The 26021-nt window shown below is 38.3% G+C and overlaps 1 protein-coding gene across 2 annotated transcripts; it reads left to right on the top strand.

The window, feature by feature from the left end:
- Window positions 1-243: 243 nt before the first annotated feature.
- LOC121877424 lies at window positions 244-26021 on the top strand. 2 transcript variants are annotated; one of them, XM_042383181.1, is made up of 21 exons: window positions 252-372; window positions 3777-3981; window positions 4201-4375; window positions 4526-4688; window positions 6919-7130; window positions 7683-7786; window positions 9529-9696; window positions 10311-10721; window positions 11518-11693; window positions 12758-13586; window positions 13791-13884; window positions 14205-14377; window positions 14892-15020; window positions 15295-15492; window positions 19175-19290; window positions 20639-20831; window positions 21371-21600; window positions 22460-22576; window positions 22944-23089; window positions 24511-24654; window positions 24820-26021. In XM_042383181.1, the coding sequence occupies exons 3-21, from the start codon at window positions 4201-4203 to the stop codon at window positions 25080-25082; spliced, it is 4041 nt and encodes a 1346-aa protein (XP_042239115.1). In that variant the 5' UTR covers window positions 252-372; window positions 3777-3981; the 3' UTR covers window positions 25083-26021. The 2 variants fall into 2 exon arrangements, with proteins under 2 accessions (XP_042239116.1, XP_042239115.1); XM_042383182.1 differs by lacking the exon at window positions 3777-3981 and having other exon boundaries at window positions 244-372.

The raw sequence follows: 26021 nt of genomic DNA, 5'->3' as shown, positions 1-26021 counted from the left end.
ATTAATAAAACAATTAAAATTTGGAATATGGTGAAAACAAACCTATACTTTTGGTATAGCTGTCAAGTGCATTCGACAATACTGTTTTAACTCACGATTCTTACTCAAACTTAACAAATATAATAAAAAATTATCATAACACACCTTTAATATTTCTAGCATTAAAATTATAGTAAATAAAATTAATAATCTAGTAACAAAATCAGGCTGGCGCAGGAAAATATTGCGTTAGCAGTGAACAAATGGTCCTGCGCATGCGTACACAGCTGCAGCCAAGGAGGTAGAGGAGAGTGGCGCCGGTCTCCTACTGTTTTGATACTGTGTTTAGTCCCCAGCCAGACCCAGGAGCTCCACACCCACCAGGGATGCGAGGTAAGGCACCGGCCAGTCTGTGGGGGTGAGTGTGGGTAGGAGCCGGAGCTGTGGGGGGATGGTGATCACTCTTTGTTTTGGTTTGTGTGTGACCTCCATAAATGTTGACTTGTTATTACCGCACTCACTCCTCACACACACTCACCACACACTCACCACACACTCAACACACACTCTTCTGACAGATAGTGGAGTTATTAACGTAGAAACATCTATTTATGGCCGTCTTTTAAGTCTTTACATACGATAATTGAATGTCTGTCATTGTTGGATGTCTACCCTCACCTACACACTCTACCCTCACTCACACACTCTACCCTCACCCACACACTCTACCCTCACTCACACACTCTACCCTCACTCACACACTCTACCCTCACTCACACACTCTACCCTCACCCACACACTCTACCCTCACTCACACACTCTACCCTCACTCACACACTCTACCCTCACCACACACCCCACCCCACCCACACCACCCCACCCCACACACCCCCCCCCACCCCACACACCCCTCACCCACACACTCACCACACACCCACCCCACTCTCACCCCCACCCCACCACACACCCACACCCCACACCCTCACCCACACCCACCACACACCCCCCTCACCACACACCCCACCCCTCACTCCCCACCCTCACTCACCTCTACCCTCACCCACACACTCTACCCTCACCCACACTCTACCCCACCCCACTCACACCCCACCCCCACCACACACCCCACCCCCCTCACACACCACCCTCACCCACACTCTCTACCCTCACCACACACTCTACCCTCACTCCCTCACCACACTCTACCCTCACCCACACACACCCTCACCCTCTACCCCACCCACACCCCACCCCACCCACACCCCCACCCCACACACACTCTCACCCACACACTCACCCACACACTCACCCCACCCACACACCCACCCTCTCACCCACACACTCTACCCTCACCCACACACTCTACCCTCACCCACACACTCTACCCTCACCCACACACTCTACCCTCACCCACACACTCTACCCTCACCCACACACTCATCCTTCAAATCATTAATATGAATATAATTTAACTTATATTTAACATAGAAATCCTAAGTCATGTGAAATATTTATGAAAGATAATAAGTGTGTGTGTGTGTGTGTGTGTGCGTGCGTGCGTGCGTGCGTGTGTGTGTTAAGATGTAGCAGCCAACACACTCACTAACACCACATGCTGCAACACTGTATGCTAGTCTGATGCTCTTCAGTTAATTTTCTACTAAGATAGTCTGTACCTGTATATTGTCTTCATAAAATGGTACTCTATTGTTGTGATCAAAGCATATCAGCCTCAGATAATATTTCAAAATAAAGGAATGATTTAATAAGAACCCAAACAACAATAAAAGCTTGTTTAAATATGAAGCAGGAAAACTTGTGTAGGGTGATTGCTGTTGTGACCAAAATAGGAAAAAAATGGAGTTTGTATTCACAGTAAACCTCAACCATTTGATCTATCACAGTTTGGTGTCAGGTAAAGGGCAACAAAATAGTCCAATGGAAGAATTAATATTTAATCTTAAAATTTCACTCTTAACATTACTAAGCTTCACTAACATTACTAAACTTCACTCTAACATTACTAAGCTTCACTCTAACATTACTAAGCTTCACTCTAACATTACTAAGCTTCACTCTAACATTACTAAGCTTCACTTTAACATTACTAAGCTTCACTCTAACATTACTAAACTTCACTCTAATATTACTAAACTTCACTCTAATATTATTAAACTTTACACCACCCCAGCAAACTTGACATCATCTATATCAATGCCACTCGAATCAAGCAAAAAACTCGTGAAGAACAGCATTACTGTCAAGCAAATGCCTTCACTTGGGTGTGGAGGAGTGAGGTGGGTCATAAGAGAGGTCTAAGTAATCCAACTAATCGAGATACCTCCTGGACAATAAGGTTGTAACAAAACAATTAAGAATGGACTAACCTGCTGAATGGCTAGTAAGCTATTAGTGGTGAAATGATAAATAAGATGACATTACAAGCTGTGGTCACCAATGATGGTTGGAAGCTGACAATTTTGAAGTTGGATATCCTTCATGGAACTTACTCCTTAACTGTGTGTGCTGGGTGTAGAAGAGGATCACAGCACCAACCCTCACTCTGGCTACCAACCTCATTGAGGAAGCCAAGTGTTGTGCCTTGTATGCTTTCTCTTGCTTGAACCCAGAGTTGTGTTTCAAGAAAATACTCAACAAGTGAATCCATGCTGAAAAAAATAAGTTTTATTTCGTAAAAGGGGTTTATGTTCCTAACCCTTCTCCCTGAACTTAATAATTACAGTACACTCTTCTCATAAAAACATCCACGGAATTCTTAACTATCCCAAAATGAAAATCGAGTATAAGATGTAAGTTATGTGATTATGAGTGCAGACAAATGTCCACTTAACACACATGAGAATAATGTACATCTGGTTAATGTACAGATTGTCAGGAACTTATTGTGTATATTAAGTGGAGATGACTATACCCAGCAGTATGGGATGGCTGTACTGTACTGTATATAAAACAGTCCACAAGAGTTGTCAGTAACTGCTGTATGCACTTTTGAGTCAAGTGATTTTTAAAATGGATTTCAGAGCAGGAGGTGAGTGTTGTAACAACCCTGCCACTGCTTTCTTCCCTGGAGTTACAACAAGTGTTACACAATTCTCATTTAAACTGATATCTGCATTGAATAGATGATGTACACTGCACTGTTATTCACATCACTAGATATTTTATGTTTTTGTGCCACAATTTAAACTCTTGTTAGCTTGATCTCACTGTGTGTGATGCACAGTAATTAGCTGGGTAGCCCTGAGTGGGTGCCTCCTCCTCTCAGTCAGGACTTTTTACACCAGAAGACACATTCCTGTCAAGCTCTCTCAGTGGAGATACCCAGCATAAGATGTGTTGGAGAATGTTATAGGGATTTTCATGCCCTAAAAATATGAATAATCAGAGTGTGAATAATTAAATATAAAAATGTATACTGTACTTACAGCAAAGAAAAGTGTATCTGTAGTACAGTATACTGTATGAATATTTTAGTACACCAGTAAGTTTATTCTGTCTAAGTATCCATTAGTTTTCATGTAAATGAATACACTTATGTGTACAGTACTGAGTTTTAATGGTTCTGTATAATACCTGTCATGGAACATAATTACAGAGTGCAGTAAATTTGCTGTAAGAAGCTCATGGAAAAAAAAATTGAGTGTTGGCTTTACTAGAAATGATAGTATTGCACCTGTAGTGTACTCAAATTGTGTTTCCCTTTGGTTCTGCATGTATCTTAACAATTATAAAAGGTATATTTTAAAATTTAATGAACTACATTTTTTTGCATACAGCAGAGGTAGCCACAGATTACCTGAGGGAGTAGTGACTCTGCCTGCCAGCTATTCCCACTAGCTTCAGTGTGTCAGATGGTAACCAGGTCACTAGACACCAAAGCTGTGCCCATCCCCTGGTTTGTAATTTGTAGACTGGCTCCCTGGGTTTGTGATGTGAAGTAGATAACATCCCATTCTGGTTTCACTTAACAGCTGCCATCAGGTAAGTGCGGCTTACCCATGTAAACGTGGTAATTGGTCGTAAAACATTGATGATTTTAAGGGTTAATTGCTACATCCACCCAAGGTGAATAAAAGATAGATTGAGGCAAACATATACAGTACTGTGTCTCTCATGGTAGTTATACTTGATAGGAATCTCCCTAACTACCTTTGGCTTGTACATTTCTCAGTATTATTCAGTCATGCTGTTTATTTTCAGATGTCGTCGGGTGAAGCCTGCACACGTGACTTGCTACTGACTGGTCCAGGTCCGGGGGAAGGTTTAGTAGAGGATGAACCCATAGCACAAGAGGAACCATCCTCAGTGGGTCATTGTCCTCTGCCTTCGGAGCAACTAGAAGACCCACTAGCTCCTAGCACCAGTGATGCACCAGGTACAGTACAGACTACAGTACGTAATCGTTAAAATTAAACATATATGTACAGTATTATCAATTAGGTGTCTCCTGTGTGTGTTGTTATTGTTTAAGTTCTTTTTATCCTCCAGTCTTGTAGGCGGTCTGTTGAATTTTTTCTCTCTGCAGATGAAGGAATTGTGTCTTCACCTGTCAACAGTATAGACTTAGACAGAGATTCTCCCCTTGGAGGAGCGCTAGATGATGAGGAAGACGGTGGTCCTCCCAGCATTGAGACTCAACCTCCAGATGATCTTGATGACTTATCCTGTATAACTTATGGATGGATAAGGTAGTGTTTCTTATCATGTGTAAAGTGTAATTGTTTTCGTTTCATTTATTAAGTGGTATCCCCATTAGTCGAAACAATTGGTGCAGAGCTCTTCCGGGGATGAGAGATTTACAGGAATGTGGAATTTTTTTGGGTATTGAGAAAAATTTCCAAGAGTCTAAGAGAGGGTATTGCATTTAGACTGCAGGCATGAGTGAAATTAATTATGTCTTGCAAAAAAGTGTATACTGTATATTTTTTCTAATTGTGTTAGAGAAATGAATTTGGTGCCATAATGATCCTGAATAAATTCTCTGCAGACTGTTCCAATAATAGATCCTTAAACAAAATATTTTGACATAATAAAATGATGGGGACTCCATTCTTTTATTAAGATAAATACATTTTGATACCAGAGTTAATAGAATCGGTTCTAATTAATTTATAAGCACTTTTTTTTAAAATAATCCAATAATCTTGAATGCAGTATTTCATTTCAAACTTTGGTTAAATAAATATACAGTATTTAAGAAAAAAATTATAAGATACAGGCGTGTGAGGTGTGAATGGAGCTGTGTGTCACGGCCAAGACAGTGGAATTTCCCACTCAGCACTGGGGTAAGTTTACCTCCCAAGAGTCTAAACTACACATCTCGCACCGACAAACACAAGAGCTGTATTTATTTTTGCAAACACCTCTGTACACTTACAATATATTGTAAATAAACAAAATGATGTACAGTATACTGCTACTGTACAGTACTGTATACGAGTATACTGTACTCGCCAGCAGATGCTGTCATCTTGAGCCTACAGTAGGCATGCACTGCTGAACATAATTATGTCTTAACACTTTCGATGGAGATTAGTGGCTCTCGTGTTACTGACCTGACCTGAAGCAATGTCAGGTCATCCATTGTATATAAACTACTACTCTCATTTGCAGTGGAGAGGTGGGGTGGGAGATTAGTGAGCTCATATTACTGACCTGGTGCAATGTCAGGTCATCCATTGTTGGGAAGAGGGATTAGTGGGTCTCATGACCTGATGTCTTTAAATAGATATGAAAGTCAAGGTGTTCCAGTGTTTCCCACTTACTGAATGTACAGTACAGTATACATGAGTGTAATAACATTTTACATGGTAATAATGTTTTTAACACATTATTCTTTCTTCACTGACTGTGTCTTGGTACAGAAATGCACAGTACTGCACAACACAAATTGTATGCAAAAACAGCAGTTAGTAAGAGAACTCATTTCTACAATGGCAGCAGAATATGAAATAAGCATGTGGGGATGCGTTGGAGCATGATACAATCTCTTAGTACTCCTAGGCAATTTAATTCCAGGCCCAGAATGGAGAGGTTTAGAGAGATATTCATCCTCGGAAATTCGTTTGCAGGCCCGGAATATGGAAAGAATTTTCCTGGCCCGATTTCCACTCCAGCCTATTGGAGATTTATGGGGATTGAAGAGTCCTGCTAATGGGAAATTACTTAATTGTTTGTGTTAATGATTAATCAGTATTATTTATGCTTTGCAGAGGTGTACACTTTAATATTTTACTATAATAGGGATGAGAGAAAAATGCATCTGCTATAGTTATAATGGTGTCTCGCTGATATTCTTATTCCATTTTGGACGTCTCTTGAGTCAATTTGTAGCAAGGCAGTTGATTGGCTGGTGGAAGGACACACAAAGAATCACTACAATTCTTGAGTAGTTAATTTAATGTACTTATAATTTGATATTTTAAGATACAGGGTAATAACTTTTTAGTGCTGATCTCTGATAATTTCCTCACTTGAGGAAGCATAAACTAGCTTGTGAAAAGCACTGGTGACTAAAATGTCATAAAAAGAACACAAACATGAAAGTTAAGCAACGTAAACTCTGCCTTGTTTTCTTTATGATATTTATGTTACCAGGGCTTTTCACAAGCTAATTTTTACTTCCCCAAGTGCAGAAACTATCAGAGATGAACACAAAATAGATATTATCCTTCGAAATATTAGAATATAAATGGAATAGATTATATACTGTACCGACTCTACTTGTCTGTCCGCTAGCCAATCGGTTGCCTTGGTACAAACTGACCCTAGGCCTCAGTTGCAAAGTTTGAGTGAACAGATTATAGTAGGTATCATACGGTATGATTGTGATAACATTTTGACCAACAAATGAGAAGTTGCTTTTACTGTATTGTATTTTACAGTTATTAAGATGCTGACACTATGTACCTTTAACAGGGCTGATGAGAGTCAGTGCTCTCACCCAGGACTGGGTTACTCCATGCTAAACAATGAGCCGCCTGATAATGCCGACTCGACAGGTTTGAGTGAGATGCCAGGGTTAGAGCCGGGAGATTTTGGTGTTGGTCCTGTGTATGGTCCCCATATGCCAGGAACTTTTAACAGCCCAATCCATGAATCAGGAGCTCTCACTTATGGTGATGTAACAGGTAAAGTTATAGTGGTACAGGTATGGTAAGATTATTCTTATTAAATGTTCAGTTTCATTCTTGATCCACAGTGGTAATATGTCAGTTATGCAGTACTTAATTAGATCAATCCCTAAAATGCCAATTCTGAGAGAAAAGTATATTTCGTGAAAAAAATTACTAAGGCATTACATTACTTTTTGGGCGGTTTACACCCAAAATTTGGATTTGGTTGAAAATCTGAGTGAAGGTAATCCTGGGCATGCCGATTCCAAATCTATGGTCTATGATTTGATTGCAGGATAATTAGTGGTAATGACGCTCTGAAGATTTTATTGACATTATTCCCGTGCTAATTACTAGCTAACTATGGGTTTTCTAGGTGTGCTTTTGTGTTATTCTGAAAGTACTGTATCTTGTAAAGAACTCTGTGATGTTTATTTGTTCTATTTAGTTTTTAAAATTTGACAATATTTGTTGATATAAATCCCATACATAATTATGTATTCTGTGTCTTAATACATGAAGTGTTTTGGTTGTTGATGGGCCATCCATTGTTTTCTTAACTTACAGATGAAAATGCAGTTGGTGGCATATGTGGCCTTCGGAATTTGGGTAATACTTGCTTCATGGCGGCAGGAATCCAGTGCCTGGTGAATACACCACCTATTGCTCAGGTGGGTCACCCAGATACTTTATTCATATCCCCTCGATGTATGAATCTGCTCACGGGTGTATAATCAACGTAAAGTATTGTCTTGTGTAAACTTACGGGGTTTCTATAAATTACCTGACCCATTTTAGAACTTGATAACCTCAAAAGTATTATAGATCTATGATATATTTGAGGTTATTAAGTTTTAAAATGGGGTCAGATAATATATGCACACACACCCTGTCTTAGCTCATGATGTAATTTGTTCTTGTGTTTTGAAAAATGGAAAGAACCATTGCAAAGATTGTGATACATTACCTAGAGTGGTTTATGCTGAAAATAAAATGCAGTTATTTTGCAGCATATGATGCAGTTTAGTATTTGACTCAGCATGTTTTATGTGGATTATAATAAAAAAAATTGTGTTAATAGTTTATATTGTGTACAGTACAGTATATACAAACTTAAAAGTCTTATGTTTTGTAATTTTTCACTTCTTTCGCCCACTGTGCACAGACAGCTTTCATTCACTAGATGGAGGCATCATAGGATCATAATTGCATTAAGTATGAGTGCATTACACATTGAGTAAAATGATTAAAGAAATATTACTCTGTTATTTAAACGTCACTAAGGATGTGTTTTTGTCGGTGTGGATGTGTGGGTGTTCCGATAGTGTGGGTGTGTGGGTGTGTGGGTGTTCCTATAGTGTGGGCGTGGATGTGTGGGTGTTCCTATAGTGTGGGCGTGGATGTGTGGGTGTTCCTATAGTGTGGGCGTGGATGTGTGGGTGTTTCTATAGTGTGGGTGTTCCTATAGTGTGGGCGTGGATGTGTGGGTGTTTCTATAGTGTGGGTGTGGATGTGTGGGTGTTCTATAGTGTGGGTGTGGATGTGTGGGTGTTCCTATGGTGTGGGTGTGGATGTGTGGGTGTTTCTATAGTGTGGGTGTGTGGGTGTTCTATAGTGTGGGTGTGTGGGTGTTCCTATAGTGTGGGTGTGTGGGTGTTCTATAGTGTGGGTGTGGATGTGGGTGTTTCTATAGTGTGGGTGTGTGGTGTTCCTATGTGTGGGTGTGGGGTGTTCCTATAGGTGGGTGTGTGGGTGTTCTATAGTGTGGGTGTGGATGTGTGGTGTTTCTATGGTGTGGGTGTGGATGTGTGGGTGTTTCTATAGTGTGGGTGTGGATGTGTGGGTGTTTCTATAGTGTGGGTGTGGATGTGTGGGTGTTCTATAGTGTGTGTGCCTATAGTGTGGGCGTGATGTGTGGGTGTTTCTATGGGTGGATGTGTGGGTGTTTCTATGGTGTGGTGTGATGTTCTATAGTGGGCGTTCCTATAGTGTGGGCGTGGATGTGTGGGTGTTCCTATGGTGTGGGCGTGGATGTGTGGGTGTTCCTATGGTGTGTGGATGTGTGGGTGTTTCTATAGTGTGGGCGTGGATGTGTGGGTGTTCCTATAGTGGGCGTTCCTATTGTGGGCGTGGATGTGTGGGTGTTCCTATAGTGTGGGTGTTCCTATAGTGTGGGCGTTCCTATAGTGTGGGCGTGGATGTGTGGGTGTTCCTGTGTGTGGGCGTGATGTGTGGGTGTTCCTATAGTGTGGGGCGTGGATGTGTGGGTGTTGTCTATGTGTGGGTGTTCCTATAGTGTGGGCGTGGATGTGTGGGTGTTTCTATAGTGTGGGCGTGGATGTGTGGGTGTTCCTATAGTGTGGGCGTGGATGTGTGCATGTGTTTCTATAGTTAATCTTTATTTCCCTCTCAGTACTTCTTCAGCAACTATCACAGTAATGTAAATAACAAGGACTCCCTCGCTGGACAATTCTCCCAACTAACACACAAGATCTGGTGCGGCAAATACTCGTCATTGAGGCCAGCTGACTTCAAGGATGCGTTTGGGCAGCAATGGAGAGATTTCCGGGATTATAGACAAGTGAGAGATTTTTAAGTTGACGAAGTATTTAAGGTAAGACGGGTTGTTTGTGATGCTGGGATGTATGTTGAAGTGTGTCTCTGAGATTAATTATCTTGTACGGAGTCGTTAAAGCCAGTGTTAAAATCATTTTTAACAGACAAAATGAATCGTGTAGTTATTTTAGTTCTCTATAACTCTGAACTACGGTATCCATTCTTAGTTTTACTCCTAAGTATTAATGTGTTATACTTTACCAGATTTTCTGATCTTGCACAGAGGATTCAGGCAGTAGTATTGACAGACCCCACAAAACTAATGGTCACACTGCTGGATAGTTATTTCCCAAACCTAGAATTCTCCCCTTCAATACTCTATACCTTTGATATCAAATAATCGTTTCAAAGACCTTTATATTTTTGGGACCCAAGATTTGTTTTTTCTGTTGTACTGCACCTTATAATACAGTACCAGTTTTAATCACACAGTAATTGAAAGACAGTATCAGTAAGGATAAAATCAGTCTTGCCTAAAACACTGCTGCTTTGGTATTAAGATTAGATTTATTGAGCTTTACCATGTTGATGTGAGTACAGTATTAGCCTTGATGAATGACATCACTCTTAACGTTGCAGCACGACTGTCAAGAGTTTGTCACGCTCCTCCTTGAGACACTGCGCAAGCAAATGTGCCTGTCTGATGATGGTGGGGGGAGCTTAGATCTGGATAATGTCAAGATTCGGAAGACCAATAATGCAACTGTGGACAGCAGTGGAATTGCCAGCAGCAGCAGTAGCAGTAGTAGTAGCAGTAGCAGCAGCAACAGCAGAAGTAGCAGCAGTTGTACCAGTAGTAGCAACAGACCAAGTGGCAGCAGGGGCAGCCACTCCTGTTCCTCCCCGTCGTCCCCTCAGTCACCTCACTGTCCTACCTCCCCTCATTCGCCTCATTGTCCTACCTCCCCTCACTCGCCTCACTGCCCAAACTCTCCGCAGTCACTTCATTTACTCAAGCAGCCACTAGAACTTCGCAGTGATCCACAAGAGGTAAAGTTATACAAAGCTCTGAGCAAAGCAATCATTTTTATGACTAGAAATAATAATATTACTTCAGGAGAGATTAAGTTATGGTCAGGTTGGTTATTGATTCAATCACTTAATAGTAGTAAGACAGGAGAGAATATTGTGTAACGAAAACTGTGAACCAAAGGAACCGGCATATAATAATAGGGATCACCACAACTTTTGTCCTTGCCATACATCAAAATTCATTAAATTAGCAAAAATATGTGTATGCATTTTGAAAGTTTTTGGGGAGGGCAATAACACGGTACTGTAATTACTTGGTCTCGCACTAATATTATCAGATGTCACGATGGTGTACCAATTAAAAAACCTACAAATTTATGGAAAGGATAAATATACACATGTGACAATAATCTTCATTAGTTACTCACTACTCTTGAATTTCTTCTCTACTGATTCATATATATATGTCATCTTTTCTTTCAGGAAGTGTGTAAAGAATATTTCTCATTCATGGTTGTGTTGAGTCTGTGCTCTCTCATCCCATAAATCAATAGTAATTCTTGAAATATATCCTAAACTATATAGTAAGAATTTCTTACTTCTCTGTATCAAACTTCTAGATACTGGAATTTGTTATACCTCATCTTAAACTTTATAAACCTCCCCTCAACTTCATTCCTCATACCCGTCTCATGCCTCATACCCGTCTCCTCATCCCTCACCCTATCCCCCAAGGTCACATGTCACATCCTAACACTTCATTGAATTTAATCACATAGAAAATATTTTCAACAAAGTGATTTTCACATTTCAGGAAACTGTTGGTTTAGACAGTGGCGCCGCTTCACCCAAGAGCAGTGTGTCGAGCAGTTCTGTTGATGCACATCTTGTCAACCTTAGATTGCAGCCCATTCCTGAAGAAGTGCGTGCCCTTATTCCTACTCAAATGAATGTCTCCTGTGATGACCTCTCTCTCGCAGGGACTACAAGGTAATTTCTCCATAAACCAGCGGTATGGTTGGGTATGAGGGTAACTGTTATTTTTCTGGTCATTGGTTGAATGTTTCATTGTAATATTGACAGATTGTGGACCTGTTGGCCTCGGTGGCTCAAAAAAACATCTGTGTGGCAGGAGTGAAGGAGATGCCATTTATGCCAGTGATGGTACACTATTTTGGTCATGATCACAGAATAACATGACTTGTAATCTTCAACATTTACCTTTCAGTCATCACTGTGTTCCAATATTCGTTTTTTCTTGCTGCCTTTAAACTTTTGCTTGTGTAATTGGGTTGTTAATTTTAATTCTTTGTAATTGAATTTATTTGGAATTTACTATTTTATTATAATCTCTATGTCAAATAAATTTACCAAACGTGAATTTCAGAAGGAAATATTAGCGGCAGGCCACGGGAGTTACGCTAAGTGATGCACAGCGAGTGTTAGGCAGGCTGTTCCATTTGTTTACCGCTCTGTAGTAAAGCTTCACATTTTATACTTGGCATATAAGTCGACCTCTGATTTTGGATTGATTTTTTCAAGCTTAAAATGTCGACCTACATATAATTTCTAATCAAGTGTTTACCAATTACATTTTTGCAATTTAAATAAGATTTATTTTTAAAGAGTATTGTGTGGTGCATACAATTACTCTACCCCTGAATGTAGTGCAGTGACAGGACTTCATGTTTTCTTGTTTCATATAGTTATCATACACACACACACACATATATATATATATATATATATATATATATATATATATATATATATATATATATATATATATATATATATATATATATATATATATATATATATATATATATATATATATATATATATATATATATATATATATATATATATATATATATATATATATATATGTGAAACAGACAAGACTACTGTACTATTGAGACTTGGTGGGTCAAGAAGCCATGCTGGCTTTACTAGATGTCTTGCCATGATGGGTTGTCTTATTTACATTCATTCAGTTTCTTTTAAGATATTGTCAGATAATTAAGGTTCCAATTTTATTTTCACCTAACCAGTTGCCACGACGCGGAGAGTGTGACGTCGGATATATCTGATCCAGCGGAAGTGTGTGGCAGTAGCAGCATCCGGCGGTACAATCAGTTGGGAGGAGGCGCAGGTGACCTGTGTGATAGTTCAGACTGTGATATCAGCACCACTCACAACCTGGTGCCCAACAGTGGTCTTCAGACACTACACTGTGATAGTTCATCCAGCCTGGAGAAGAATCACCTTCATGAATCTCTACGGCAGGAGAAGAACCAACGCTTGCTAGCTAATAGACCAGAAAAAACGGAGAATTGTGATGTGGAGTTTCCTCATTCTCATCTTGTTAAACTAGACGATAATATTAAAGAGTCCAAAACTTCTAATGTTAATGTTTCGGTTAAAGATGATCCAGCAAATAACGAACTCTTATTTAATTCAGAAAAGTACGGCAAGTTTGAGAAGTCGAGATTAAAAAATAGTTTGGACAACTTAGGTAAATCCGGAACAAAACGTGTTAAAGAAGTGAATCTGTTCCATGATAAAAGAGGATGTCAGCCAATGGTGGTTGAAGGAGAATTTGATAGTGAAGAACTAGACAACAGGGACGAGCTTGCAATAAATAAACGTATACGTCTGGAGGAGAAAAACGTCCAGTACGAGTTGGAAAAATACCAGGTGGCGACTGTAGACAGAACTGTGGATAGTTCTACATCCACCTCTGAGAGTGAGTTGCACGTTGCTCCGTCACCTTCTGTGTCGTCACACGAACACCGGCAAGCGGAGCTAACGTGGCGATCTTTTGTTGGTGATGCCAAGAGTGCTGTTGTTGAAACCTTTTATGGACAGTTTAAGAGCTCGGTAAGATGTGGAGGACGTACTGTGATTGACACTGGCAAGGTTTTCCAGTGATCTGTTTTATTCTTCATAACATAGATAGAATTCTAAGTTTATATTATTTGAATATACTGAACAGAAGTGGGGAAGAAAGTACGGTTATGAATTTGGAGTTAATGATCTGTAATTGAATCTTATTAATGTTTTGAATTTTATATTGTATCACAGATGGTGTGCTCAGCTTGTGGACACAAGTCAGTCAAATATGACCCGTTTGGAACCCTTTCTGTGCCTCTCCCATACGCTAATCAAATTCAGATATGTGAGTATTTTTCTAAAATTATTTAATTTTATTAGTAGTGATTTATTGATCTTTTAAAGTGCGTGTGTGGTATTAGGGAAGGAAGGTTGGTGTGTGTAGTATTACTGTAGGGTTATTAGCGGGTTAACTGTACTGTGTGTTCTTAACCCCTTGGGTACAATGGGTCTCTCCGTACTGAATGATATTGTTTGGCATCGGCCAAAGAGAATAATAAAACTGGCAACCCCATAGTGAAGGGAGTTAAAGTTTACCTCCTTAAAGCCTTTTATCTAGCATACTGTATTAAAATTTATAACTAACATTATATTGCTTTATTGCAGCTGTAGCCTATGTCCAAAGTTGTGGTGGTGTGCCCACGCGCTACCTCATTACTCTGTGCAAGGTCTCGTATGTTAGTGATCTCAAAGCTGCACTCTGTAAGATGGTCGGTCTAAATACCGCAGAACATCTAGTAACAGCTGAGGTGTTTGACAACCACATTGCCCGCATAGTGGTAAGAATCCATTATATTTTATGTTGATTGTAAAAAAGTCCAAAACTTAACAATGTTGTGTAATAATGATAAGAATTCTGCAGCATGATTTAAATAGTAGTAATCATAGTTGGTAGGTATGATAATATAAGTTAGGCATTTCAGATTTATTCAAGAGATATTATTTTGAAAATAAGTACTATGGTATATCTTGTATGGTTTCTGAAACTCTGAGCTGGTTGATCAGAGTTTTGGCATGCAGGATCATTGAAGTGTCAAGATAATGGTTGGTTTGGAAAAAATTTGATCTGGTAAGAACAATATGGCTGTCATATAAAGTTGTTTTCCATAGTACTGTAATTGATGAGAAAGTTTTTATTTTCTCCAAAAGTCAGTGAAGGAAATTTTTCTTAACTGCTGGTATGTTATTAGAACTTGTAGGAGCATTACTGGTGACTGCTAGTGTTATTTGACGTGATACATCGTCGTTTTATGGCCATGTTCCATGTTTACAACAAGATTTCTGTCTTTACAGGAGGATGGCTACATGACCAAATTTCTCAATTACAATCTTCGTAGCATATACGCCTTCCAGTTGGCTCCTCCACCACCCAGCGTGGAGGAGGAAGCACCCGAGGTATTAGTGGAGTCAACATCGGGTGAGGTAAGGAGCCATCTTTGAAAAAGCTCAGCACTAAATATTACTTGTGATTTAGGTATTTTTCTGTTGTTAAAAAGCTATCATGTGATGTTAACTACAAACTTTGAATGTAGAGCTCGGGAAAAGGTTACCTGTGCGAGACCTGACATGCCTCCTCCTCATGTCTGAGAGCTTGGGGTAACCTCTCCCCCTTTCTTCTTGTTTCCTCTTTTTCATTAACTTGTAGTGAAAATGAACAACAAAGATGTTCAGTAAGTACGGACTGCCTGGTTTTCAGGTTGCTGGTACATCAGAGAAACAAGGCAGCAGTATCAACAAAACCATTGGTGCATGCGGTAGTAGCAGCAGTGGCAGTGGTGGTGGCGGCAGTAGCCAGTGGCGACCTTGTAACATCTGTCTCGAGGAAATGTGTCAGACGGAACTGAGGACCCACCACACGTGTGAAGACTGTCTACTCTGTGATGGCTGTATTGAGGTAAGTGGAAAAAATGATTAGGTCTAGAAACAGATTTGTGTCCTTGTGTTAATTTTATTTGTTACATGCAAAATCAAATCACAGTACTGTACTGTATCATCTTCACTTGAAATGGAAGTTTTGAGGATTAGTTTGTTGTATATATTCTTAAGCATGACAGGTTATGTAGATACAGTCGGCCCTTAACATACGCGGGTTTATAATACACGGATTTGCAAATACGCGGATTGCCCCGCCGGAGGAATATTCTGTACATTGAAGTAATTGAAGTACATTCAAATCGCGCGCCATTCAACTCACGCGCGGCACCGAACACTGGACACCGCCCACTCCCGCAACCTCTCACACACACACACGCATAGCTCTCCCTCACTCAGTCAGTCTCGCTGTAACCACGCTTGTGTTGACATCAGCATTGTAGTTGCAAAAATATTACATTTCCGTGAATGTATTATATCAAGCACAGTATGAATAGAATATCACTAATATAAGAGTATTTTAACCGAAAACTACTAAAAAACGAGTAACATATCTTGAACATCGGAAGGTTAGGTAAAATCTTTTGTTTTCATGTAGTTTATTCTAATTTACATTGAAATGCATTACGTTTCAGCAAAACTACTATTTATTTCTGAGAATATGGAAATGTAATATTTTGCTGAAATGACGTACGTATTACAGTGGAAAGTGACAAAAGCAACGACTCGCTTTCTCTCGTCCAAAAGATGTTACCGTAATCGCTTTTCAAATGGTTTTCAGTTAAAAAACTGTTGTATTACAATAATATTCTATCCTAATTCACTTGTGATGCAACAGTTTTTTAACTGAAAACCATTCGAAAAGCGATTACGGTAACATCTTTTGAACGAAAGAAAGCGAAAGTCATTGTTTTCGTCACGATTTTATCCCACTTTCCACTAATACTTACGTCATTTCAGCAAAAATATTACATTTCCGTGAATGTAGTATATCAAGCACAGTATGAATATAATATCATTGTAATATAACAGTATTTTAACCGAAAACTATTAAAAAACGAGTAATATCTCTTGAACATTGGAAGGTTAGGTAAAGTCTTTTGTTTTCGTCATGTATTTTATCCTATTTTACATTGAAATACATCACGTTTCAGCAAAACTACTATTTATTTCTGAGAATATATTCATTCAGGCACAGTTTAGGTAAAATATACATGTGCTGTAACATTTTTTTAATTGAAAACGATTCGAAAAACACGTACCCTCTAGCCCTGTTCAAGGAGAAGACTGGGAGGAGCTGTTTGGTGCTTAAGATGATGACAAGGAAAATGATTTTGATGGATTTTAATGAAAATATTCAGAAAGACCCTGGCACTGTCAAGGAAAGTGGCTGCTGAAGGCTTCCAGGACATGGCAGAGGACGAGATTAGGGAGCTAATTGAAGAGCACGACACTGAGCTGACCGAGGAGGATCTACAGGAGTTAGTAGACTCAGGCAAGGAAGAGGAAGCGAAAGGGAAAGAGGATGAGGAAGAGCACCAAGAAATAACGTTGGAGAAGTTGGGGGAGATGACCAGGAATATTGAGGCACTGAAAAACCTGGCCTATAGTATGGACCCCTCCATGGTGCGTGCCCTGAAATTCATGCGAGGGATGGATGACGTTTTTGCTCCATACAAAAACATCATGGAAGAAATGAAAGAAAGAGACGACAACTCCCCATCACCATGTTCTTTGATCACTGAAGGAGAGATTTAACACCATCAATCACTGGCGGCAGTGAGGAAGCAGCTGAATCCACCGTCGCCCCCACTTCACCACCCGTTATGGAATTGAGTGACGATGAGCCCGATGACCCCCGTCCTGTCGCCGAGGATAGGTAACTGTACAGTAAAGTGAAATTTTTATCTTTTTTTTTTTTTTAATAGCTTTTCTTGCCATGTTTATTGTTTGTAAAAATGCACAGCACAGTACAGTTCAGTACTGTACATAGGAAGTGGAGGTGCAGTTATTCACAAAACATTTGTGTTCGTTGTCGGCAGTAGTGACGGTGAGGAGGTGGAGGAGGCAGAGGGGGTGGAGGAGGCAGAGGAGGTAGAGGAGGGAGCGAGTTGGGAGGAGTGGTGACCTTGGACGCGGGAGCAGGGACGAGTGGAGATGCCAGCCAGTACATTACGGGTGTATTAATTGTTTTTATAGCTATTTTTGCATTTTAATATTAAATATTGTACATTACGTTTCAACAAAACTACCATTTATTTCTGAGAACATGGAAATGTAATATTTTTGCTGAAATGATGTACGTATTACAGTGGAAAGTGGGATAAAATTGTGACGAAAGCAATGACTCTCTTTCTTTCATTCAAAAGATGTTACCGTAATCGCTTTTCGAATGGTTTTCAGTTGTGGGATTATAAGGCTAATGATAGGATAGAATATTATTGTAATACAGCACGAGTACAACAGTTTTTTAACTGAAAACCATTCGAAAAGCGATTACGGTAAAATCTTTTGAATAACGAAAGAAAGTGAAAGTCATTGTTTTCATGATTTTATCCCACTTTCCACTGTAATATGTACGTCATTCCAGCAAAAATATTATATTTCCATATTTATTTCTGAGAATACCTATATTCATTCAGTCACAGTTGAGGTAAAATATACTTGTGATGTAATATTTTAATGAAAATACGGTATCGTAGTTTTCTTTTTGTTTCAAATTTAATTAACAAAGATTGATGTTTCAAATGTAATGAAAAAAAATTTATGTACAGTATCTATAAATAAACTTTAATAAATGAATACTTTGTTTTACATCGTCCTGTGCTACCATACCATGGATTTGGCTACTTTGGGCTTGCTATGATGACGCAAGAAATCTGCCCTGGCAACTGTACCGATACTCACAGCTGGTGGTGCGTTGGTGCATCGTTTCCATTGTTTACTGGTAGTTACTGGTAAATATTTTTCAACCTAACGAAACTATTACCCGTTTAGAGGTCGACCCCCAATTTTTTGCCAAATAATTTGGTCTTAAAAACTTGAACTACACACAGGTATATACGGTAAATAAGGACATGGGGGGACCAGGTTTTTTTTGGGGGGGGCAGCACATATACGCGGATTTCTAACATCCACGGGTATCTCTTGTTACGTAACCCCCGCGTATGTTAAGGGCCGACTGTATTCACATTATAGATAGACTTTTAGACCCAGTGTGTAAATAATGACACAGTATTATACTGTTCATCTATTTCCCTTAACAGATTTTCATATACTCTATGTTGACTTTTTTAAGAAAATTGCATAATACTGAAATATATATCAGCTAGTTAATTGTTTTTACCTATTTTGACATATTTTCTGGTCACAGGATTGTGTGTTGGACATGTACACAGTAACACTCATGGTCTTGTTTGACCCAGTGAGAACCTTGATTATCGTTCTTTTAATTGCACAGAAAACACAAAAGAAATTTTAATTTAATCAATTATTGTAGTTTACTTCATCACCACCACCCTCATCATCAATCACCACCCTCATCATCACCACCACCCTCATCATCAATCACCACCCTCATCACCACCACCCTCATCATCAATCACCACCCTCACCACCCTCATCATCACCACCATTACCCTCATGGACACTTGAATAAAATACCCAATTCCAGAACTTTAGATCAACTTTGTGTCCCATTACAGATGTCATGTAAACACCACGGCAGAGAGAGCTTACCCTGCCCTGTGTGTCAAGTCTCCCTCACACCTGCTGATTTAATACCTGTGGAGAAGAGGAGAATTGAAAAACCAAAAGCCAGGTAATGAAACATAGGAAAATTATTTTAAAAATGTTTTGCATTTACTTATACTTCTGAGGATTATTTATTTATCCAAATGTAACCGTTATCGTTTTCATACAAGTGATTTGTTCAGATCTCTCATGCACAGTAGAGGTGATTGATGGCATTCTTAATTTGTTTTTACATAAGCTCCAAGTCTCCTCAGGTCTGACAGAGGTGACATAGCCTCTATAAAACCCCTTGTGTATTGAGAGGACTCAGTTTATTACTACAGAATCCATTAAGTTCTTCATTCAATTAATTGAGTAAAATTCTTATGAGAATTGTTAAGTGTACATGTATTTGTATCGGGAAAGTGAAAATAACGTTTAAATGGTTAAACATATAAAATGTGATTTAAGATTTACAGGCACAGCATCATTAGTGTTTTAAATATTCTAAATGTGTTCTAATTGTTTTAAGAGTCACTAATTAATACTAATTACCTAATCACATTTAAATTTTTTCAACCCAGGCCCATAACCAGCATATCAAGGAGTGCAGTGCAGTACAGTACAGTACAGTACAGTACAGTACAGTACAGTACTGTAACTTTACAGTATATGAAATTTGAACAAAATCTAAAGTTAAACGCTCGTACTAAAACACTCGGTAATCTTTCAGGTTATGTTTTGATAAATTTAAATTTTTTCGTGATCCCATATGTACCATAAGAAGTAAAGTTCAATAAAGAATGATTTACAAATGATTAAGGTTTTCAAGAACCAAAAATCAATCTTTATTGAAGGTCCAGTGTACACTGAAGATACATTGTTAGAATGAAAATACAGTAGATTAAAGATATTACCATTACAATTTGAGTCCAACCCTCTGAGGAAGACCTTAGCCAGTCATAGAATGGAGTGAAAAATAGAAACAAAGAAAGACAGTTAAAAAACAAGAAATTTTAAACATGTATTAGTCTATAAAATTGATAACAACGGGTAAAGTAGTACAGAATATATATTTTATACATTTTGAGATTAGAAACATCAGTATAGTACACTGCTCAGGAAATTAACAGATTACCTATTTTACTACAATCCATTAAGAACTGTACACGTCCAGAGGATGCTGTTAATAAAGGCAGTTTACCTTTTATAATAAAAGTTATGTTCCTCCAGCATTAGAAAACCTGATTGAATTGTCTCAGAAAATTTTTTTCTACAGTAGTTGGAGGAGCCATTGTTGTCAGTTGTAGAAGACTCTGAATTCCTTGACAATAAGATATGAACCAGAAGAAATGTGATGAATTTATTTTGGGGATGAATCAGTTCTTATATATTGAGCAAATAGTGACCTAATGAACATACAACTTTTGTTTTAGATTATTGCGTGTGCCGTTGGTGTTTAGAATGGACCAAGAGAGTGATAACAACAACAAGAGATGTATGCAGCTCATGGGTCACCCTGGGCTACTGGCTCTTCCTTCTCGGCTAAGTCCAGCATCGCTGATCCGCACCTTGGCATTCAGAATACCTCCTGACACCAATTACTCCCTGTTGTATGTTGATGGAAGGGTGAGTTTACTTCTCATTGTTTGATGATAGAAGAGTGAGTTTGCTCCTTAATTTTTTTTCACCTGTAATATTTTTTGCTAGCACTAAAAGCAAACCCAAATTATATCTTAATTTATTCCCATTGTTTCATTGTTACCGCTGTATTTGGTGTGTTGTTGTGGCTATTTCCCATCCATAACAAGACCCTAGGATGTTTTTAACATTGTTCATGTCACTTCGCATTATCTAACATCACCCAGCAGCAACAATATCTATCCTTTGAATTTATTTGAAATATTATTTGAGTGTTTTTTAAGTAAAGAAATGTTGATGGAATGAGATTAAAAAGTTCCTAGATTGTAGGTTATTTATAAAGACGGTGAAATATTTACAGTTTTAATACATACAGTATTAGAGAATTGCCTTAAAAATAAGGAGTGCTTGCACGTATACTGTACTCGAAATTTTTTTATATTACATCATAAGTGTTATCAGGGTTAAGAAAAATATACATTTAACATCTCGTTAAATTTTACCTTCAATTTTTTTTTTTTTTTCAGGGATATAATTGTTCCCGCTGCCTGTTTTCTTCACATTGTCGTGGTTGTGAAGTACTGGGTGGGTCTGAGGTTATTCTGCAGGCCGGTGATACACTGTGTGTTCGCTTCACAAGTCTCACTCCTGCTCAGTGCCACATCTTGGCCTCAACCATTGATCACCCCACTCTGAAGGATATGCGGCAAAATGTGCCTCTCACTTTGTATGATTGCTTACGAGCCTTCACACAAAGGTAAGATAAAATTTTGTGGAAGTATTAGGTAGATAGATAGGTGTTTAGTCAGTTGTTTCAGCATGTACATTATTGATACTGCAGATACAGTAGAGTTCAGCATATATTATGGACAATGCAGGTACACAGTATATAATTATAGACAGTGCAAGTATAGTATATAAGTATCCCTCATTTAACATTAATTCACTAAACATTAATTTTGCTTAGCAATAAAAAATGTGACACTTTCTCACTTAAGTCGAGGTCAAAATTCTCTTTAGCGATAACTTGACGCTCTTTGATGGGGGGAGCACCTGGGTTGAGGTGAGATAGCAGGGTGCCTTTGTTACATGTAGTGAAATTATAAAAGTTGGAGTCAGGTTATTACAATACTTTAATGTGGCTTAGAAAAGAAAATATAATGTAAAACTATAAGATAGAAAAATTAAAAGCATGAGTGTGTATGTATGGCAAGTGATTATACGCCTAATACGTGGGCTCTTATTTTATAGTTTCATTACATGTAACAATAACAACATGCCATCTCCAAAGGGTAATAGTCCATGATATCCCTCGCTACGGTTTTTGGGGACGCGACCCCATTATTAAACAAAGGATACTGTACCTGTATTCAGTGCCGTACCCAGAAATTTGCCATTGAGGGAAGCGAACTTTGAATGAAATATACCGAGGTGTTGTTGAAATACGAGATAATTAATATTTTTCTGTATGTGCGTGAATAGCTTGCCATTCAATTTGTGATGCAGTTATTTTTATTGTGTTGTCTTGCTCCCCCCTCCTGGGTATGCCTCTGCATGTGTTTCTACTCGACAGGAGTCTCACGGTATTAACAATATATCTGTCTCTTTACTTACAGTGAGACCTTAGAGGAGACTGACTCGTGGTTCTGCCCCAAGTGTGAGCGTAAACAACCGGCTACAAAGACCATATCTGTGTGGCGTTACCCTCCCTACCTCATCATTCATTTGGAGCGGTGAGTGGTCGCTTGTGCTGTTGCAGTGTCCCCAACTAAACCTAAATTAAAAACATTCTCGATATGTTTGTATCTAGTTGGCCTCCATGTGTATAAATTAAATCTTGTGCACATTCACATCATTGTTGATGTTTTCCTTAGGGTGTTCTTGTCCACACACACACACACACACCTCCATACTAACACCACACTAGCCCTCACACACCACCATATAGTGCTAACTCTCACACACTCCTCAATACTATCACCACTCTAACCTTCACACTTTCTTTATGTATGTTGTTCTCAAAGTTACCTTCATGTTTCTTGTATCCTTTGCAGTTATGCAGTGTTAAAACTTTTTTGTAATTATGGCATATTTTCCCAGGTTTTTGTTTCATGGAACAATGAGCACAAAGTTGGATGACAAGGTGATCTTCCCTCTTGATGGCTTAGATGTATCAGACTATGTGGCAAGTGAAAACGGCTCTCGCAAGATGTACAACCTTTATGCTTACGTCTGTCACACGGGTGGTGAGTGATATGCTCTCTCCTGGTGTCTCGGCACTATTTTTACTTTAAAATAGATTAACTTTTTCATAATATACCTTACTTAAACATACTTCTCAAGCAGGCAATAGTGTCATTTGCATAATGTGTAATCACCTTAAAGTAAGCAGCAGTGTTATTTGCAAAGCTTATAATAAAAACTTACCGCATGATGACTAACATGGTCACAGACTCTTTGGCCATCTCTACTTTACAATTTATGTTGCCTAAACACTGGTAATAATTACCTTGGAATCATCATGTAATATATGGTTGGTTGAACAAAAGCCCTACAGAGTCACAAGAGTTTCAAGTACTTGAGACATCCCGCCACAAGGGATTCATCGTTTTTCTTTTTTTTATTATTCTTGCCTGCAACACAATCTGTCCAGTCTGTGTCTTGAGAATAGTTTGGTCAGATTCAGCAGGTAAAAAATTTAACCATCTATTATTTAGGTCAATTCAAGTCGCACTTAATCCCAAAATAGAATAGTAAAAGTGACGTCCAGTAGTGAAAGGAGGATCTTGTTGATGACGCCTTTAGTAATATTTATGGAATGGAAGTTAATCATAAAATAGAAATGCAAGCAGGACAAAGTGTAACATCATTTCCTTGTCATAACAGTTGCATCTGCACACTTCCTGGTGACTGTTATCCACCACAGCTCTCTCTTTGTCAGATCATATACTCTACAGTATTTATTGTTCTTTCATTTCCATATTGTCTGCAGGAATGGGGTCAATTCCAATTCAAATCCAATGATGAAATAAAATTTATCAATTCAAGTCATGAAAAAGAAATCATAAATTCTAATTCAATTCATGTGATTTTCAAATTCCAATCCAATTCATTTTTTGTATTTGATTTTCATTATTAAAAAAAAACACGGTTTGGTTAGGTTTTTATATGAAGTTCTTTTCTAATATTTTTCATGTTTGGCAAGTTGACTGATATTTGTCCAAAATTGTCAGCAAGATATTAAATGTGTCATACTGGATTCCCACATTAAACAATGTACCTAGTTACTTCAAAACATTCAAGTGTGAAATTGGTTTCACACTTTAGATATGTTGAACAAACTTTGAAAAATATCAATAATATGTTGGCCACACCAACATTTTGGAATTATCATTTTGAAATAACATCAATTCATCGCATCAATTGAAATTCAAATCTTTTCATTTAAAAAATATTTCCTTCAATTCCAATTCAGTTAATAATTGACCTCATTCCTGATTGTCAGATGATATTCCATTAGAAGTTTATTAATTTTAAGTTATCATAAACAACTGTGTATAGCGACCATCGTTTGTGCATAAAGAATGTTATAATTGTACAGTATAAAAGTGACGGATTGCACCGAGTCAAATTGTAAAGGTTTTATCAGGGTAATATTTATTTGCAGTTGCTCAGGCTGGCCACTACACAGCCTTTGCACGTAGTCCAGTAACGGGAGAATGGCATTATTTTAATGATGACTCGGTAACACGGCAGAAGCCCCGGGAAGAGGAATACTCCACAGCATATCTGCTCTTCTACCACAGACAAGGTAAGTGGTTTAGTTATTTAAGATGAAGTCTCAATGGGGATTGTGGTAGGAGTAGAAGAAGTGATAATAGTCACAGTAGTGATAGTAGTGGTCTTGGTAATTATTAATTGAGTTTTTGTTGTTGTTGTTGTTGTTTTCAAATACTCTGTAATGACTTTGCTTCAGGCACAAAATTTGACTTGAACCTGCCACAAGACTTTGGTTGTGTGGATTCTGGAATACCTAAACATATGGGAGAGTGTGAGGAAGAGATGGCTTGTAGCAGTGGTACCAGCACAAGTAACTTCACAGGACCACGCCCCTCTTTGGCAGACAGTGGTGTTGAGGTCGTAGAGGAGAGTTCCGGACAACAACCTGTTTTCCAGATAAACAAGATAATTGATAACCTCAGTGAAACTTGTAAAAATGACAGTTCAATGGAAGAATGAGAATATTGGGTAACATTGCCAGTAAGTATGGTGCTGTGTTATAACCTTGTATAAGAGTGCTGGATAACAGTGCCAGTTAGCATGGTGCTGTGTTAATAGAAATAAAGTGTCATGGAGCCAGGACTAGATTACCATCATGTGAACAGTATGTTATCATTCAGACTTATCACTAGCTTAGGTAATGTCAGGGAGAGACCGGTCCTCAATATAGAATAAAGACTTTAATTTTGTGTATTGGTATACATTTGTTTAATCAGATATGAGACCTAGGTTAATGGGTGTTAAGATAGAATAATTAAAAAAAATAATGATTAGCACATGCAAATAATATTTCTTTTAAGGGTGCACTGAACATTATGGGTTTATACAGAAGGTGAAATATAAAAAAAAATAATTTATAAGGAAGCTCTGTTAATGAGTGATTACAGTCCTCACAGAGCTGCCTGGTGCATGTAACATCTTTGTTCACTACTACACAGAAAATGTGTCAATAAAATGGCTTGTTCCTCTTCTGTGATTGTGATAAGAGTAATATTCTCAGTTTGGCAGAAGATATTACTGGATTCATATTTTAAGATTGTAGCAAATATTTCTTTATAAACTCGTCTCATTTATTTATAGAGAATTAATTGGATGAGGGTAAATTAAAAATGTTCCAAAAGTGATTTGATTTCTTCTAGATAATTTTCCTTTGTGTTGTATACTCTTGTCTTTCACGTATATATTGTGGAGCTTTAATTACATATGTATTTACATTATTTATTACTGATTTTCTAGTGTAAATTAGAATTGAAAATGAAAGATTCTGCTCACATGAGAGCAAAATGTTGGGCTCTGGTCCCAACCCAGTAGAGTGATGAGGTGAGAGAGTGCAATGGTCTGTTCAACAAAATACTGAGTGCTAACTTTAACTGTAAGTAAAACTTTTTATATATAGTA

The sequence above is a fragment of the Homarus americanus genome, unplaced genomic scaffold (assembly GCF_018991925.1).
Source record: "Homarus americanus isolate GMGI-L3 unplaced genomic scaffold, GMGI_Hamer_2.0 scaffold367, whole genome shotgun sequence".
Classification (NCBI taxonomy): Eukaryota; Metazoa; Arthropoda; class Malacostraca; order Decapoda; family Nephropidae; genus Homarus; species Homarus americanus.
The sequence above is the reverse complement of the archived record's forward strand: the minus strand, read 5'-3'. Positions and strand labels throughout refer to the sequence as shown.